The 13239-nt window shown below is 58.3% G+C and overlaps 2 protein-coding genes and 1 long non-coding RNA gene across 12 annotated transcripts in view; 2 read left to right on the top strand and 1 right to left on the bottom strand.

Annotated features, from left to right (window-relative positions):
• Positions 1-749: 749 nt before the first annotated feature.
• On the top strand, positions 750-2691 carry SPEGNB (SPEG neighbor). The gene is made up of 4 exons (XM_027114525.1): positions 750-877; positions 1223-1530; positions 2116-2257; positions 2454-2691. Exons 1-4 carry the CDS (start codon positions 750-752, stop codon positions 2590-2592), a joined length of 717 nt encoding a protein of 238 aa, XP_026970326.1. The 3' UTR covers positions 2593-2691.
• Positions 2692-3246: 555 nt separating this feature from the next.
• Positions 3247-10531, top strand: GMPPA (GDP-mannose pyrophosphorylase A). 8 transcript variants are annotated; one of them, XM_027120523.1, is made up of 13 exons: positions 3247-3337; positions 4231-4291; positions 4397-4494; positions 5616-5719; positions 5988-6174; positions 6527-6586; positions 7642-7772; positions 8871-9005; positions 9119-9216; positions 9296-9429; positions 9592-9684; positions 9786-9954; positions 10227-10531. In XM_027120523.1, exons 2-13 carry the CDS (start codon positions 4252-4254, stop codon positions 10325-10327), a joined length of 1350 nt encoding a protein of 449 aa, XP_026976324.1. In that variant the 5' UTR covers positions 3247-3337; positions 4231-4251; the 3' UTR covers positions 10328-10531. The 8 variants fall into 8 exon arrangements, 7 of the variants coding, with proteins under 7 accessions (XP_026976324.1, XP_026976359.1, XP_026976382.1 ...); XM_027120539.1 differs by having other exon boundaries at positions 3252-3337; positions 9383-9429; positions 10227-10529; XM_027120530.1 differs by lacking the exon at positions 3247-3337 and adding an exon at positions 3373-3582.
• The window catches only part of LOC113627667 (uncharacterized), a 19918-nt gene continuing 13604 nt past the window's right edge, over positions 6926-13239 (bottom strand). For all 3 annotated transcript variants that reach the window (XR_003435648.1, XR_003435649.1, XR_003435644.1), the window contains one exon: positions 6926-7649. This is a non-coding gene — a long non-coding RNA (uncharacterized LOC113627667). The remainder of the gene's footprint in view (positions 7650-13239) is intronic.

Genomic DNA, 13239 nt, shown 5'->3' with positions numbered 1-13239 from the left:
CTCCTGGGGTGGGGGGAGTAAGGCGCTTCCGGATTGGTTCTGACTGCCACGTGACCCTCTCATAATTGGCTAGATGGACAGTGAAGTCCATCGCTATTCTGGCTTCAGTCAAGGGCACCTCCACAAACACTCGCACCCCTTCACTGACTGTGTCCAGGAAGGACACGTTGTCCCACTGTCCAGGGACTGACCTGAGTATAAACTACCCCAGCAAGGAGCTGAGTCTCTTGTCGACCTGAGGCCTTGTCTGTTCCTCCTGGGAGTGGGATGGCTACCTCCTGCTCTGGGAGGGCATGGGGCCACATCCAGCTGCCCAGCTGTCAGGGCGCTGACGTGTGAGGCACCCCAGAGCCGCTCAGGTTTCCCCCCGGGGCTGCCCCTGTGGCTGAGTTAGCATCCCAGGCATTCTCAGGCTAAATAAGGAGCCTGTCTGGGTCAGGGGGCGGGGGCTGGGGTCCCCAGGGGCTTGGGGCAACCACGCCAAACAAGGCAAGGAGAGGAGAGATGTATAAAACCTGGGCCTGGGGCTGAGCACCTGCCCGTGCCCTTGCTGTGCCATCTGGAAGGGCTCCGAGCCTCCTGCTACACAGCCAGTGGACCCGAGTCCCGAAGTCAACCCCTTACGGTGAGTTCAGATCCTCAAGTCAGCCCTAGACACTCCCACGTCAGGAGATGTTCTGAATCTGCAGGGAAAGGGCTGAAGTTTGGAGTCTCTGTCAGCCTAGACCCCTTTGTTTTCTGTTCTCCAGATGTCCAAAGCAGCTCCTGCCAAAAAACGAGTGGCTGCAGCCCCGCCTCCAGGATGTACCCTGGATATCAAGGACCCCCAGGTCCAGAGGGCGGCCATTCGCATCCAGGCCTCTTACCGGGGCCACAGGTGAGGGGGAGCCCTGGAGAACCTCTGGAGGAAGGGAGCTGGAGCTGCAGAACGCTCATGACTGCATTTGGGGGATGGATGGGGGCTGAGCACAGTGTCATGGACCACTAGGGTCACTGGACTTAGGGGAGAGCAGTTACTGAGGTGCGGAAGGGTGGCTGACACAGAGTAGACAATTTTATTAGGGTAACAATTCAGTAGCCATCACCTTCCCTACCCACCCCCATGTTTAAGGGTCTAGTGGGCTGAGGGGGTGGGCAGGGGACGGTGTACGGATGGACAGGGCTGCAGGCCGGCCGGGGCCGTGTCATGGGAGCTCTGGGCCCTGACCTGGGCTGCGGGTAGGTCCCGGAAGGAGCTGCGCGAGAAGGGGCCGCCGCGAGTGCTGGAGCCACTGAAGGATGTGGTGCTGATTGAGGGCAGCGCGGCTAAGCTGACTTGCCGCATTTCGGCTTTCCCGGACCCATTCATCCGCTGGAGCAAGGACGGCAAGGAGCTGCGCGACGGGCCCAAGTATCGCTATGTCTTCGAGGACCCCGACGTAGTCGCACTGGTGGTGCGCGACGGCGAGCTGGCAGATCTAGGCCAGTACAGCATCAACGTAACCAACCCCTTCGGCCAGTGCTCCGACTCCGCACGCATCCTCGTGGAAGGTACGCGCGCCCTGGGTGCAGGGCCACCGTACAGAGCAGCACCGCACAGCGGGCGGCCGCAGCCGGCTCCAGCCGCGTTTACCTCTGAGCCTTGCCGAGTCCGGATGCGGATGTGACCCAGCCCCGGCACAGCCTAAGGCACGGAACAGGGCGCAGCGCCGGCCGCGCGTAGTCCTTTCCTACCCCAGAATTGTGTCCCATACAGTCTAAGAAGTCCGTTATGGGCTTCAGTCACTCGATTCCAGGGCCTCAAGGTCACAGCGAGCCAGAAGCAGAGCCAGGGTTAGAGCCCTGGTCTGGCTCTCAGCCCAGGGCAATTTCCAAGGCGCCGGGAGATGTGTGAACATTCCCGGACTTTCCCCCCTAGAATCTCTTTTGATCCTCCCTTCACCTCTGCGAAGGGCAGGGTTAGTCCCGTTTGACAGTTGACGAGATGATGCCCCAGAGAGGCTAAAGACTTGCTCAACGTCACACAGAGAGCTTAAATCCATCTCCTATTTAGAGCCGGGTATTAGCTGGGGAGGTGATGCCCCTGCCCGCCTCACCTCTAGGTTCCTCACTGGGTGGCCCTTTCCCTTCCTCTAGTACCGGCGAAGATTCAGAAGGGACCGAGTAACACTAAGGCGCGCAAAGGCACCACGGTAACGCTGACTGCCGAGATCATGGGCGAGCCTGCGCCCGACGTGGGCTGGACCAAGGACGGGGAAGACATCGATGAGGACGACAGGTGTGGGGGGGGCGGGGCTTGTAGCAAGGACAGCGCCTGGAGCAGGAGCTTGGGCGGGCGGGGTCCAGAAACTGGAGGGAGTGGGATGGGGGCGGGGAATTTGGGAGGCGAAGAACAGAGCTGGATAGTTAGCCCGACCCGACCAGGGCGCGCGTAAACTGACCGCAGGCCCTGTCCTCCCCTTCTTCCCACCTAGAGTGTTCTTCGAGATCGGCAGTACCACCACGACGCTGACTATCCGCCGGGCCACGCCTGAGGACAGCGGCAAGTACGAGGTGTACGTGGAGAACAGCCTGGGCATGGACCAGAGCTTCGCTCGCGTGGACGTGGCCTGAAAGGGACCCTCAGACACTTCACCCTGGCTGGAGCCCCGGGTGGGTGGGACAGACAACCCTCCTTCATCTTGCTTAATAAAGCTGCTCTCGCTGACCCTCCGCGTCTATTCGGTTCTTTTGAGACGCCATTTCCCCTGCATTTGCACCCACGCTTTATTCCCAGACCTACACCCCGAGGTCACAGAATGTTGAGGTCAGAATGTTTGGGGAGTGCCTAGTCCAGTGCTTCATTCTGCAGACAGTAAATCTGAGATAGAACTTCTCTCACGGTCAGAAGTTCCTTCACTTCCCAGACAGACTGGCAGAGGAGTCTACGACTCCGCCTTCTCTTCTTTTGTATGCCTCAAGCCCCACCCTCTCCTGGGGGTTTGCACTCTGGGCCCTCCCATTTCAAGGCTGGCCACACACCCCTCAGGACTCTAGCCTCGCTCTTCCCTGTGACCCGGCTCTAGGCTTTGGCTGGTACCCCTGGGCCCTTTCCTAGACAATTTAGGTCCTAATCTTAAATTCCAACCTCTGCTTCTCAGGCGCCATCCCTCTTATTTATAGCCGCCCCTAGATTCCTTGGCCACGCCCCCGTACTTTCCCATAAATCCACCTCCTCCCTCGGTTAGAAAGCAAGGAGATAGTAAGAACTACAATTCCCGGCAGACTCCGCGAAGGAGTTCTCGCGACTTGCGCGAAGACACGTGCGCGGAAGGAGCAAGCAGTAGTGGGCGACAGATCTGGCAAAAGGGAACTAATGGTAAAGGGAGCCAGTGGTAAAGGGACCAGGTGGAGGGGTGGTGTAAGGGGTAGGGGGCAGAGGACGGACGGTAGACCGAGAGAGGCTCGGAGGCCTCGGCTGGCTCTCCGCACTTCCGCTCTTGTGTTGGTTCCACAACCCCTGGCTACGTGAGGCGTAGTAGTTGTGGGGTTCAGAGGGTCAGCAATCAGTTCTCCGAATCCAGAGATTCAGTACTTGTCGTCAGTATCGGTACTCAGGGCTTGGTAGGTTCGGTGTTTGGGATGCTAAAGGAATCTGTCTTTTGAGTCAGGGTCCATCACCTAGAGATTGGTTTTAGGATTCAGGTTCAGCCTATGTAGTTTTTTTTTGCTAGGATTTGGGATGCATCAGATGCGGATCAGTATTAGTTCAGTACTTGGGATTCATTCTTAGGATTGTAGTTAAATATTTGGGGCTCACTCAGGGTCTGGGGTTCAGTATTCAGGCTTCACTATTGGGGTTCAGGGCTTAACATCTAGAGTGAGGATGCAACAATTGGGAATCGGTGGGTTTGGGGTTTCGGTTTTTTGAGGTTTGGGGTCTGAGAAGGGCTTCTCTTGCTGAGTTTCTGAGTTTGCTGAATTTGTGGCCAGAGGGAGGTCTGTTAGGGGTCAAATTGTGGGGTGTGAATTTCAGAATTTGGGTGAAATCCCTGTGGGATTTGAAGACTGCCTGGAGGCTGGGCTAGGATTTGAGTTGTGTGGGATTTGTGAGGTGTTGTGCCCGGGGCAGGTCTATATTGAACTTCGGATTTACATCCTCCGAGGGGACTAAGTGTTGCTATTTGGGTTTTGGGGGCTTGGTTGGGGTATGAGTCAGGTTCCTGGGTTGGGGTGTGAGATCTAAGCCTGACTTCTCTGTTGGGATTTGAGGTTTAGGTAGCAGTCGCCATCATGCTCAAAGCTGTGATCCTGATTGGAGGCCCTCAAAAGGGTGAGGAGCCAGGGGAATTGGGGGAGGAGGTTGGGCTGGAGTGGTCGGTGGGGTGGGGACAGAGGGAGGCAGGAAGCTGAAATGTGCTTCTTTCTCCTCTCCCAGGGACTCGCTTCAGGCCTTTGTCCTTTGAGGTGCCCAAACCACTCTTTCCTGTGGCGGGGGTCCCTATGATCCAGCACCACATTGAGGCTTGTGCCCAGGTAACCCCATAGGCTCCCCTCTCCCACCTCACTTCCTGCTCATCTCCTTCTTGCTGTATTTCCCCCTTTTCCAACCATGACCTTCCCACAGGGACCACCATTTACAAGTGAAAATGTGAATGTCGCCCCCTGGAGTTGTGCGGTACAACTGCTCTGCTGTCTTCCTCTAACCTAGTGTCTCCTCTGGCCTCCTGCTCAGATTGCACTCCTGTTTATTTTTAAAGCATGGAATGTGAGATCAGGCAACACTCTTAGAGACAATTTAACACTGCAGCAGGGGGAACCTTAATGATAGCAAAGCACAGGACTCATACCTTTGCTCATTGTGGAGCTAATTTCTTTATTGCTTTTGGTATTGAGGCAGGCATGGTTTTATTTGAATCCAGTCTCTGCCTCCTATAAGGACTTGAGAGCACATTTCCCATCCTTTCTGAGCCTTAGTTTCCTTATTTGTAAAATGGAGGTGATTAGACCTGCTTTGCGGGGTGGCAAAGCTTGCAATGATGTTTGTAAAGTGCCTTGTACAATGTAGGCGCCTGATAAATTATATCCTCATCTCAAGCTCAGATTGACACATAATAAATATGGGGGGAAAATTATGGGTTATTCTTTTTTTTTTTTTTTTTTTTTTTTGCGGTACACAGGCCTCTCACTGTTGTGGCCTCTCCCGTTGTGGAGCACAGGCTCCGGACGCAAAGGCTCAGCGGCCATAGGCTCACGGGCCCAGCCGCTCCACGGCATGTGGGATCTTCCCGGACCGGGGCACGAACCCGTGTCCCCTGCATCGGCAGGCAGACTCTCAACCACTGCGCCACCAGGGAAGCCCTATGGGTTATTCTTTAACGCAGCTTGGTAGGCAAAATCTTCCCTAGGGTGAGCCCCAATTAAGATGTGAGGGGGCAGGGGATAATAGAATAATAAAAGGTTAAAAGGTCAGGGACTGAGACTTCCTCCAACTTCCTCATTGTCCAGAGGAGAAAACGGGCCAGAGTGGGAAAGTGAGTGCCCAGGGGCCCCATAGCTGAGAATGAAACTGGTCTCTCCAGACTTATGGGCCAGTCCCAGGGATTTCTCCCTCCTATCAGATATTTTTTTCTTCCAACCTCTTCCCTTGTCCCCAGGTCGCTGGGATGCAGGAGATTCTGCTCATTGGCTTCTACCAACCTGATGAGCCCCTTACCCGGTTCCTAGAAGCTGCCCAGCAGGAGTTTAATCTTCCGATCAGGTGTTTGTGCACATATGCTGTATGGGGCTGGGGAGTCAGGGCCTTAAGCCTCTGGTTCTGGGGAGTGGGGTGAGTCAGCATTCGCCAGACTTCACCCTCACACGCTAGGAGGGTTCCTATTTGGGCATCTTTGAATCCCTGAGTATATTGCCTTCTCTGTGGGCCTCGGGCAGGTATAACCCTGGGAACAGGAGTCGTCAGGTGCCCAGGCTCCTGGTATCTGTCTCCTCTGATCTCACTGAGCTGGTCCTGGGGTCCCTGGGGACAGGTACCTGCAAGAATTTGCCCCCCTGGGCACAGGGGGTGGTCTCTACCATTTCCGGGACCAAATTCTGGCTGGAGGCCCCGAAGCCTTCTTCGTGCTCAACGCTGACGTCTGCTCCGACTTCCCCTTGAGCACTATGTTGGACGTCCACAGACACCAGCCGCACCCTTTCTTGCTCCTTGGCACCACGGTGAGGGGGCCAGGGGGGCTGGAGGGTGCAGAGGGGATGATCCAGAAAGGTTTCTGGGATGCAGGATGTCAGGGAGGCAGGGGCAGCCCAGGTGGTGGGATCAGGCATCAGATGTGCCTGAAACCCCAGCAGCGGTGGAGGTGGTGGCGGAGACCCCAAGCCCTTTGGCTGCTCAGCAGTAGGGAGCGGGCGAGGAGTGGCGGCAGCTGTCAGTTCTCACCCTTGCTGAAGCCCTGTCCACAGCAGCAGAGATGCATGCCAGGTGTTATAGGAGAGGGAAAGAAAGAAAGAGAAAACAGACCTTGCTGCCGTGGAGCTGGCAGGTCACTGTCTCGGTGTGTCTGTCTTTCAGGCTAACAGGACACAATCCCTCAACTATGGCTGCATCGTAGAGAATCCACAGACGCATGAGGTGAGAGCAGGGAGGGGGCTGGCTGGGCGCTTGCTCTGTGTATCATCATTCCCACTCCGCCTCTGGAGAATGCTGGAATGCTTTGGGATGGGCCCCAGTCTTCTCAGGCAGGTGGGGCATACCCTCAGTTCATCCTATATCCCTTCTAGAGAGATCGTTGAGAGTGAAGGGGTAACAGTGGATGAATGATCAGGGTGCTATGAGAGCACAAAAGGAGGCCCAACCCAGCCTTGTCTGGGTGGGGGAGGGGAGGGCTCCCTAGAGAAGGCAAGGTCTGAGCTGAGTTTTCGATTTGTTTAGATGACGGAGACAGGAAGGTATTGCAGGTAGAGGGACCAGCATGTGCAAAGGCCAGGAGGCAGGAAACAGCAGGCCCCCAGAATTATGGAGGGAGGCGCATAATCAGCAAGGCAGAGCGTCTCTGTCCTTGTTTGTGAAGCTCCCTGTCCCTGAGTCTGACTGACTGTCATGCACCCCTTTTATTTGTTCAAGCTTTAGTATTAAAAATACATATAAACACACACACACACACACGAATTTTTTTTTTTTTTAAGTTTTGTGCTAGGCACTAGCTAGGTGTGAGGGAAACACAGCCGAATGACAATCCCTGCTTCTCAGGAACCCTTGGACTAGTGGGAGAGACAGTCAAAAACCAACCATCGCAAATGATACAAGTGCTACCGGTGAGGTGTGGCCAGAGGCCAGGGGTGCCTGGACCTGAGAACCCAACTCTGGGGCAGAGTGGACTCATAGAGGAAGTGACAATGCCAGCTGGGTTTTGAAAGCCGAGTTTTCCAGATGAAGAGATGGGAAGGGACATTTTCGGCGCAGGCGTGCAATAGCATGGAGCCGTGTTCTGGAAGCTCTGGGAGGTGGGGAGGAGAAAGGCCTGTAGTTCAGATTTATCTTGAAGGTGAAGGCCAGCCGCAAGATGCGATGCAGTCTGCATTTTAGGAAGACCACTTCGGCAGCAGGGAGGACCTGGAGGTCAGAGGGTCTTAGGGGGTGATGGCAGTGGCCTCTCCTCCACTGATCCCAGCCCACTGTGTCCTCAGGTCCTGCACTATGTGGAGAAACCCAGCACTTTTGTCAGTGACATCATCAACTGTGGCATCTACCTCTTTTCCCCGGAAGCCCTGAAGCCCCTTCGGGATGTCTTCCAGCGTAATCAGCAGGATGGGCAACTGTGAGGCAGGCCCCGTGGCCCTGAGACCCCAAGTGCCCCCGGTCGCAGACCGCCCCCCCAGTCTCTGCAGGCTCCTTCTCCTGAGCCCCCGCTCACCTTCCTTCCCCTTCTCATCTCTATTTGTCCTCTCCAGCTGAGCCTCCAAGTCCCTCCCTTCCTAACCTCATTCTGTCCCTCTTCTTATCCATCCCAGTTCCTCTTCTGTCACCGCCTGCCCACTCCCCTTCTGGTCCATTTCTCTCAAGCCCTGAGTGTCCCAGAGATGCCTTTTAGAACAGACGGCAACACACACAGTTGGGTGCACACAGGCTTGAGTGAGAGACACACACACACACACACACAGACACACACACACACACACACACTCTCTCTCTCTCTCTCTCTCTCTCTCTCTCTCTCTCTCTCTCTCCCCCCCTCCCTCCCTCTCAGGCTGAGTGCCCCAGAGCCCTGCTGGCCACAAGCCAAAGTCCAGGGTCATCCTCCTAGGCCTGCAACCTGTTCCTTTCTGTGGAGCCCTGCCTTTGCTCCCTCCTCCCCCACCCGTCTCCCCATCTCAAGCCTCATTCATTCATCACCATCTTCTCACTCCCACCCATCTCTCTGCTTCTCTCTCCATTCTCTCCCGGCCTCTCTGTCTGTTTCTGCTGAGCTGGCATCTCCACCATCTCTCTCTTCTCTCTCTTTCTGTGACTGTCTCTGCCCCCACCAGCTGCCTTCCTCTGGGGTGAGTCTGTCTGTGTTTCATTCCATCCAGTGAGTGAGAGGGAGGGTGACCAGAGGCGGGGTTCAGAGGAGTGGATGGGGTGGGGGAGAATGGGAAAAGGGGGAGAAGCCAGGTCTGGTCAAACTCCATGTGGATGTGGGGCAGGATGAGCAGCAGGTCTGTGCATGGGGACACAGACAGCTTAGGGAGGAGAGGAGGTGATGTGTATGCGGGTGATGGGAGAGCTTCCTGGGATGTGAGCATCCTTGTGGAACAGATCTGAGCAGACCTGGAGAGGTGGTGGGATTCACTCTCATTCCTGTCCCCAGGAGACTGCTGGCCCCTGCTTGGGCTCAGCTGGGGAACTGACGTCAGCATCCCTTCCTCTGTGCCAGGGAGGACTCGTCAGGCTTGTGGCCTGGGGCAGGTACCATCCGCCTGGAGCAGGATGTGTTCTCCGCCCTGGCTGGGCAGGGCCAGATCTATGTGCACCTCACTGACGGCATCTGGAGTCAGATCAAGTCTGCAGGGTATGGGAGGGGCCTCTGATGGGGTGGTTGGGTCACCTGGGGGTTGAGACTTTGGGGTGGTGGGCACAGGCCCTGCTGGCCCCTGAGCCCCTGCACCACTTTCTGGCCCCCAGCTCAGCCCTCTATGCTTCCCGCCTCTATCTGAGCCAGTACCAGCTCACTCACCCAGAACGCCTGGCCAAGCACACCCCAGGGGGTCCACGGATTCGAGGTACCCATCCGGCCCCAATTCCTAACCTTTGCCCCCAGCCCAGCCCCCCTCCCCTCTGAGCTGTGACTCCTGACCTTAGATCCAGAGGTGAAGTCTCAGTCCCTGCCCTCCCTGAACCAGATGTGGTTTGGGGTATTTGCCCCCAGGTCCTCTCTTCTGCTTCTAGGAAACGTTTACATCCACCCAACAGCTAAGGTGGCCCCGTCTGCTGTGGTAAGTGATGGCCCAGCCCAGGGGAAGCATGGGTTGGGCAGTGCTCGGAGTAGCGGTCTCTCCACTTTGTCACAGCCTGTCCTATGGCCTCACGCCTTATCTGTTTTATGAGGGGATTGGATTGGGGGCCCTCCAAGGCTATGGTTGTGCTCTTCTCCACAGCTGGGCCCCAACGTCTCCATCGGGGAGGGGGTGACCATGGGCGAGGGTGTGCGGCTCCGAGAGAGCATTGTCCTCCATGGAGCCACACTGCAGGTAGGCACCCAGGCACACACGGCAGCCGTGGCACCCCGAGAGGCTGAGGGGAGGGGTGAGCCCCTTCTCACCCCCTCACCTCACATCGTCCTGTTTGGCAGGAGCACACGTGTGTTCTGCACAGCATCGTGGGCTGGGGGAGCACCATAGGGCGCTGGGCCCGCGTGGAGGGTACCCCCAATGACCCCAATCCCAACGACCCCCGAGCCCACATGGACAGTGAGAGCCTGTTCAAGGATGGGAAGCTGCTCCCTGCTATTACCATCCTAGGTATGCTTCCCAGGGCCCTAGGCTGTGAGAAACCTCCACAGGTGATGGCCATGCCCTGTGGGAGCATTTGTGTGTGTGTGTGTGTTTATTCCTTTAGCAAACATTTACCCAGTGTCTGCTCTATGCCAGGTCCTGTGTGAGTCACAGGGGGCATGAGGCCAGGGCACAGATGGGCAGGGAGGGATCCCTCCCGGATGGCGGTGGCCCCCAGCTCTTTGCCCCTCGCCTCCCCTCCCCACGGCCTCCCCCTGGTGCCCTTGTCCACACTGCAGGCTGCCGCGTCCGGATCCCTGCCGAGGTGCTCATACTGAACTCGATTGTTCTGCCACACAAGGAGCTGAGCCGCAGCTTCACCAACCAGATCATCCTCTGAGGGGGGCTGCCTGAAGTTCCCCCCAGCTCTGATCCGCTCCCCTTGAGGCTCCTGCCTGCATGGCCAGCCTCTGTCCAGGAGGGAGCAGAGGAAGCCAGCCAGGCTCTTCCTGTGCACGCGCACGCGGGGAGCAACGTGGGTGGCCGGGGGACTGGTGGCCTCCCTCTCCACTCCCTAATAAACCCGGGTGAACCTTGGAGCCGGTAAGGACTCCGCTCGTGCCTGGGCTGGGGGGTGAGAGTGGAAGGGGGGCAGCTGACTCAGTCCCCCCCAACATTAGCATTTAAATTGGAGTCGTTGCTTCGGGCTCATGAATAATGAATCTGGAGCCCTGGTAAATCTCCCCCTCCCACTGCCTCAGCCTCTCGCGCTGCTCTGGAGGAAGGCCCTCAAGGCTCCAGCCGGCTGGCCCCCGCCTTCACCCCTACCCCGACGCCGCCTCCCTGTTCCTCTTCGCTGGGCCTCGCTCAGGCTCCAGAGTGGAAGGATTCCGAAGGGAAGCGGGGAGGATTTCGCTTGGGCAGTGGGGTGCGGGCTGGGAGCGCTGGGCCCGAGGTTGGATCCCCCGGAGCCGCCCTCCTCGGGTGCTGCCGAGCCCCGGCCCGGCCTGCTTTCTGCTCTGCCAGCTCCATCTGCTCCCAGCCTGGCTTTTGGCGGGGTCGGGGGTTTCTCTCCCGCCCGAGGCCCCGTATCTGCCTCCTAGTTCCTGGCAGGCAGGGTGGGCCTGAGCTGGTGCCTTTCTCTCCAGAAGCACAGTGGGAGCTACTCCGTTCTGGGAGGGGAGGGGCCCTGGCCACCTCCCACCACCCTGGCTCTGCTCTTTGGGGGGGTCTCAGTCTTCCTTTCATATTCCTGAAGCCCCAGAGATACCCAGCCACCTCTCGTGTTTGCCCACGACCCCCGTGTGCCCCTCCCGGTGTCCCCCTTTCCCCAGCTGTGGGTGCGGAGCTTAGTTGCCAGATGAGCGGGTAATGATGGTAATCTGCTAATTGAGAGGAATCTAATTACCCGAAGAGAATGGGGGGGGCAGGGCATGGGTGGGAGGCAGGAGGGGGTCCTGGCAGCAGGCGGGGTGGCAGGCAGCAGGGTGCTGAGGCCTGGTTATCAGCACCAGGGTCTGGGACAGAGCCCAGGATTTCAGAGCTTCAGGGCTGGGCTGTTAGGAAGATGCACTTTCTCAGGAGCTGGGCTGACGGTGGCCTGGGGATTGGGCTAGGTGTGACCACCCAGCCCCTGGAGGCTCTGCAGGCTGTGTCAGAGCGCGTGTGCATGTGAAACAACCGGGGGTTTTAGCGGTCCTGACCTACAACCTGCCTGGACGCAGCCCTTCTGGTTCCCGTTCCTGGTCCCTCCAGTCTCTGCCTCCAGCCCACACCTTCCGTCACCTCTGTATGGGGTCCGGAGGGGTCTGCAGATGCCTCCTCTGGGCTGGGGTCAACCCCCTGAGGTCAGGGCTGGGAGAGGGGTGGGCTGCAGGGCCAGGGGCTGGGTCCCTTCCTCTCCTCTCCCCAGTCCTGACCCTTCTGTTCCGAGTGGTTGGCAGAAGCCATGGCAGCTTCATCATAAATATGATAATTTAATTATTTTCTCAGCAAAACACCGTGAAATCCAATAAGTCTGTGTCAGGCCCTGGCCCCCGGGACCCCCCCTCCTGGGCCCAGTGGGGGTGGGGACAGGCACTGGACAGGGACGGGGTCAGTGTTTAAAGTTAAGGGGGGCTGGTGAAGCTGAGGTCTCTGTGGAGCCCCCCACCCACCCCACCCCATCCCCGCCACGCGGAGGGCGTTACTGATGTACGCGTGCTCAGGTGGAGCGGGGTCTAAGGAGAGAAGTTCCGATGCCCCCCACTCCTCTCCAGCCTCGTCTGCCCTGGGAGGGCCTAGCATCCCTCCACCTCTGAGGCCACAGCCCAGAGCCCAGGATGTGGGAGTACCCTGTCTCTGGAGGGGAGAGGGCAGGGAGCCCCCTTCACCACCTCTGGGACCTCACTGGCCCTGTAAGGGTAGGAGGGTGCTGGCCCTTCGAGAACAGAGGGAACTGGGGTGGGAAGTAGGGGATGAGGGGGGAGGGATGCGGGGGAGGGGTGCGCTCCTGCCATTAGTGCTTTTTTCGGTTTCCATAAAAAGATTATTCTGTAAAATCAGCGAGGGGGAGCGAGCTGGGGGCCGGGGAGTGGGGGCGGGTCCCTGGCACTGAGCTGGATGGGGTGACAGAGGAGGAGAGCTGGGGACCGACCGGGACTGAGCGTGGAGAGAAATTTGGATGGGCTTCGGGAGCCAGCTAGGGGTAAGAGGCCGAGCCAAGAACGCAGACTGGGGGCAGGCTGGCCAGGATGGGGCGGGGGGAGTGCCAGGGCCCTCATCTCCCTCCTGCCTGGGCCTCCTTCCCACCCCTATCCCCATCCCCTCCCCCTGGCACTTAGCAGCCATCATAGGGGAGCAGATTGCAGCCCCCTCCCCCTCTCCGGGAAGCAGGCACAGCTGGGGCCCTGCCACATCTGCCGCATCAGCACGGAGCACAGCTGGGTGTGCCCAGAGCCGCGCTCCCCAAAACACAAAGTTGGGGCGGGGGCCAAGGAGAGCCCAGACCCCTGAGACAGACGCACTGACACTTCTGCCAACAGACACAGACTCCTCGAGGCGAAGCTACACTCACCACCACACACGCTCCCTCGTGTGCAGAGACAGGAGAACTGACAAACATGCAATTACTCTGCCCCGCCTGCCGCCCCCACCCCTTCCTCCTCCTTCCCTTCCTTCCCTCCAGGCTCCCCTCCACCGCCTTGGCCACCTCTGAACCGCTCTCGCCCTCGTCTGGAGGGAACAGGGGCTTCACCCTCCCCAGGCACACGCTTCTGGGAGGCTTGGAGAACAGGAGAGCAGCGGGTGGTAAGGGGCATCTGAGTCCGAAGC

This window comes from Aethalodelphis obliquidens, unplaced genomic scaffold, assembly GCF_003676395.1.
Source record: "Aethalodelphis obliquidens isolate GAN/ISIS:26980383/991018 unplaced genomic scaffold, ASM367639v1 scaffold2, whole genome shotgun sequence".
NCBI lineage: Eukaryota > Metazoa > Chordata > Mammalia > Artiodactyla > Delphinidae > Aethalodelphis > Aethalodelphis obliquidens.
Note: the sequence above shows the minus strand (reverse complement) of the source record. Positions and strands in the feature narration are given on the sequence as shown.

Coding starts and splice junctions, on each gene's coding strand:
- SPEGNB (XM_027114525.1), top strand. CDS start 750: ATGTCCAAAGCAGCTCCTGCCAAAAAACGAGTGGCTGCAGCCCCGCCT. Junction 1,531..2,115: donor CGCACGCATCCTCGTGGAAG/GTACGCGCGCCC, acceptor CCCTTCCTCTAG/TACCGGCGAAGATTCAGAAG. Junction 2,258..2,453: donor GACATCGATGAGGACGACAG/GTGTGGGGGGGG, acceptor CTTCCCACCTAG/AGTGTTCTTCGAGATCGGCA.
- GMPPA (XM_027120523.1), top strand. CDS start 4,252: ATGCTCAAAGCTGTGATCCTGATTGGAGGCCCTCAAAAGG. Junction 6,175..6,526: donor TCTTGCTCCTTGGCACCACG/GTGAGGGGGCCA, acceptor TCTGTCTTTCAG/GCTAACAGGACACAATCCCT. Junction 9,217..9,295: donor AGGGGGTCCACGGATTCGAG/GTACCCATCCGG, acceptor TCCTGACCTTAG/ATCCAGAGGTGAAGTCTCAG.